The 3875-nt window shown below is 59.8% G+C and overlaps 1 protein-coding gene across 1 annotated transcript; it reads left to right on the top strand.

The window, feature by feature from the left end:
- The first annotated feature begins 12 nt into the window (after positions 1 to 12).
- On the top strand, positions 13 to 2812 carry LOC104618392 (tubulin beta-7 chain). The gene is made up of 3 exons (XM_010283971.1): positions 13 to 123; positions 385 to 495; positions 1667 to 2812. Exons 2-3 carry the CDS (start codon positions 435 to 437, stop codon positions 2722 to 2724), a joined length of 1119 nt encoding a protein of 372 aa, XP_010282273.1. The 5' UTR covers positions 13 to 123; positions 385 to 434; the 3' UTR covers positions 2725 to 2812.
- The last annotated feature ends 1063 nt before the right edge of the window (positions 2813 to 3875 follow it).

Below are 3875 nucleotides of genomic sequence, written 5' to 3' on the forward strand. Positions count from 1 at the left end.
CCCCCTGCCCCCAGTTTTGGGAGGTGATCAGCGACGAACATGGCATCGACCCCACCGGCACTTACCACGGCGACAGCGACCTCCAGCTCGACCGCATCAGCGTCTACTACAACGAGGCCACCGGTACGGCGTCACCCCGTCCCCTGTCACGCCACTCTGGTGTCACCCCTCTGTCCCCATCACCCCCTTCCACGTCCCCATCCCGCTGCGCCTGAGACCTGACACGCTCAGCTCACCCATTCCTCTCTCCACACCCTCCCTCCACCTCCTTGGATTTTGGGGTGGTTTCTGGGGGCTTTGGGGTGGTTTCTGGGGGCTTTAGGGGTGGGGAGGTGATTTGATGATGTCACTATCACCCCCCCGGTGACACGGTGATGTCCCCAGGGGGTAAGTATGTGCCAAGGGCCATTTTGGTGGACCTGGAGCCGGGCACCATGGACTCGGTGCGCTCGGGACCCTTTGGGCAGATCTTCCGACCAGACAACTTCGTTTTCGGTGAGTCCCCGTGTCACCCGGTGCCCCATGGGGTCCCCTTGTGTCCCTCCCCATGTCCTCCTGGGTGACTTGGGGATGCCCGTCGTGGCAGGGTGGCATTTTTTTTTTTTTTCGTTTGGTGGCCCTTCGGTGGCCATCACCGTGGGGTGAGGTGGTGGGTCCCCACCCATCGGGTCTCGATGGCTGCCCTTCCCCGTGGAGTGACACATGCCTCCTTGGTGGCCCTCAAGTGCTGGTCACGGTGGGGTGGCAGGTCCCTATTGTCCCTTTCTTGGTGGCCAGGGTCTCTCCCTGTGTCCCCAGAGCTGCCCCTGCTTTGGTTCTGGGAGGGTTATTGGGGTCCCCAAAGGAGTTGGCATCCCCAAATCAGGGGGATAAGGGTCCCCTAGGAGACGGGTGTCTCTGGAGGAGCTCGGGGTGCCTACAGTGAAGGTCCACGAGGAACTTAAGCTACCCAAGGGTGGGATGGATGTCCCCAAGGTGCTCGAGGTCTCCAAGACAAGGGATGGTGGTCCCCAAGGCTCTCAAGTGTGGGCTGGCGTTCCCCGGGGTTGGAGAGATGTCCCTGAGGTGCTCAGGGTGCTCAAGGGTGGCATGGAGGTGCAGAAGAGGATGATGGAGGTCCCCAGGGTTCTCTGGGCCCCCAAGGGTCAGGTAGAGATACCCAAGAAGAGTGATGGAGGTGCTCAAGGTTTCTGAGGGTGGGATGGAGTTCCCCAAAGAGCTCAGGGTGCCCGAGGGTGGGATGGAGGTCCTCAAGACCCTTAGTGTTCTCAAGGGCCTGCCAGGTCTCTTCGAAGATGGTGATGGATGTCCCCAAGGAGCATAAAGTCCCCACGTGTGGGCTGGGGGTCCACAAGGAGGGTGATTGAGGTCCCCATGGAACATAAGAGTCCCAAAGGGTGGGCTGGAAGTCACCATGGAGGGTAACGGAGGTCCCCGAGGAGCTCAGGGTCCCCAGGGGGTGGATGGAGGTCCACAAGGGTGGCATCAAGGTGATGCAGGTTGGTTTGAAGGTCCCCAAGGAGGGTGAAGGTCCCCAAAGGTGGGGTGGGAGATCCCCAAGATTGGCCTGAAGGCCCCCAAAGTGAGCAACCGAAGTCCCCAGAAACCTCAGTTTCTCTCAGAGAGCTCCTCCATGACGTCCGTTCCCACCATGTCCCCACCCCAGGCCAGAGCGGCGCAGGCAACAACTGGGCCAAGGGCCACTACACGGAGGGGGCCGAACTGGTGGACTCGGTCCTTGACGTGGTGAGGAAGGAGGCGGAGAGCTGCGACTGCCTGCAGGGCTTCCAGCTGACCCACTCGCTGGGCGGTGGCACCGGCTCCGGCATGGGGACCCTCCTGATCTCCAAGATCCGTGAAGAATATCCCGACCGTATCATGAACACCTTCAGCGTCGTCCCGTCCCCCAAAGTGTCGGACACGGTGGTGGAACCCTACAATGCCACCCTGTCTGTCCATCAGCTGGTGGAGAACACGGACGAGACCTACTGCATCGACAACGAAGCTCTCTATGACATCTGCTTTCGTACCCTGAAGTTGACCACCCCCACCTACGGTGACCTCAACCACCTCGTCTCCGCCACCATGAGCGGCGTCACCACCTGCCTGCGTTTCCCCGGTCAACTCAACGCCGATCTTCGCAAGTTGGCCGTCAACATGGTGCCCTTCCCTCGTCTTCACTTCTTCATGCCGGGCTTCGCCCCCTTGACGTCGCGCGGCAGCCAGCAGTACCGCGCCCTCACCGTCCCCGAGCTCACCCAGCAGGTCTTCGACGCCAAAAACATGATGGCAGCTTGCGATCCCCGTCACGGCCGTTATCTCACGGTGGCCGCCGTTTTCCGAGGTCGCATGTCCATGAAGGAGGTGGACGAGCAGATGCTCAACGTTCAGAACAAGAACAGCTCTTACTTCGTCGAGTGGATCCCCAACAACGTGAAGACGGCCGTGTGCGACATCCCGCCGCGTGGCCTCAAGATGGCCGTCACCTTCATCGGCAACAGCACGGCCATCCAGGAGCTCTTCAAGCGGATCTCGGAGCAGTTCACGGCCATGTTCAGGCGCAAGGCCTTCCTCCACTGGTACACGGGTGAGGGCATGGACGAGATGGAGTTCACCGAGGCCGAGAGCAACATGAATGACCTCGTCTCGGAGTACCAGCAGTACCAGGACGCCACCGCCGAGGAGGAGGAGGACTTCGGTGAAGAGGCCGAAGAGGAGGCCTGAGGGATGGCCCTCGTCGTTGTCCTAGGAGAGCCCTCGTCCTTCACTGCCATCGTCATCGTCCTCAGAGCCCTCGTCCTTCAGCGTTGTCCTTGGAGAGCCCTCGTCCTTCGCTGTCATCGTCTTCGGAGAGCCCTCAGCATCATTGTCCTCGGAGAATCCCCGTCTTTCATCATCATCCTCACCCTTCATCGGTGTCCTCGGGGAGCCCTTGATCTTCATCATCGTCCTCGGCCTTCGTCAGTGTTCTCGGAGAGCCCTTGGTCTTCACTGTTGTCACCGGAAAGCACTTGGCCATCATCATCATCGTTGGAGAGCCCTCGGCTCTCATCAACATCTTCAGAGAGCCCTTGGCCTTCACTGTGGTCCTTGGAGAGCTCTTGGCCTTCGTCATCATCCTCGGAGAGCTGTCGTCCTTCACCATTGTCACCAGAAAGCCCTCAGCCTTTGTCATTGTCACCGAAAAGCTCTTGGCCTTCATCGTCGTCACCAGAAAGCTCTTGGCCTTCGTCCATGGTTGTCCTCGGAGCCCTCTGCCTTCACCATTGTCACCGGAGAACCCTTGGCCTTCGTCATCATTGTCTTCAGAGAGCCCAAAGCCTTTGTCATTGTCCTTGGAGAGCCCTCGGTCTTCACTGACATCGTCGGCACCAGAGTCCTTGTCCTTCATCACGGTCACCAGAGAGTCCCAGTCCTTCATCATGGTCACCAAAGAGCCCTCATCCTTCACCATCGTCATCGTCACCGGAGAGTCCTCGTCCTCAGAGCCCCCCTCCTTCATCATCGTCACCAGAGAGTCCTTGGAGCCTCCCCATCCTTCACCGCCATCTTCGTCCCCAGAGTCCCCATCCCCGCTCCGTTGTCACCATCCCCTCTGTGTCACCCCCCTTGTCCCCGGCCTGTCCCCCCTCCCGCCGGGGGTGACATCACCACTAAATTATTGCAGTCCCCGGACACCAATTCGCCCCCGTTTTCACCCAAAACCACCACTCCAGCTGCAGGGCACTCCGGGGTGGCCCTGTCCCCCATGTCCCCGGCCGGGGGCTCTCCTGTCCCCCTCCGTGTCCCCTCCATGTCCCCTTCTCCCCAAATCCATCCTGTTTTGGTTCATTTTTCCTCTTTTTAAGCTTTTTTTTTTCTTTTTTTGTTGTTTT

This window comes from Phaethon lepturus, unplaced genomic scaffold (genome assembly GCF_000687285.1).
Source record: "Phaethon lepturus isolate BGI_N335 unplaced genomic scaffold, ASM68728v1 scaffold5133, whole genome shotgun sequence".
NCBI classification, from domain to species: Eukaryota; Metazoa; Chordata; class Aves; order Phaethontiformes; family Phaethontidae; genus Phaethon; species Phaethon lepturus.

Coding starts and splice junctions, on each gene's coding strand:
- LOC104618392 (XM_010283971.1), top strand. CDS start 435: ATGGACTCGGTGCGCTCGGGACCCTTTGGGCAGATCTTCCGACCAGAC. Junction 496..1,666: donor ACCAGACAACTTCGTTTTCG/GTGAGTCCCCGT, acceptor TCCCCACCCCAG/GCCAGAGCGGCGCAGGCAAC.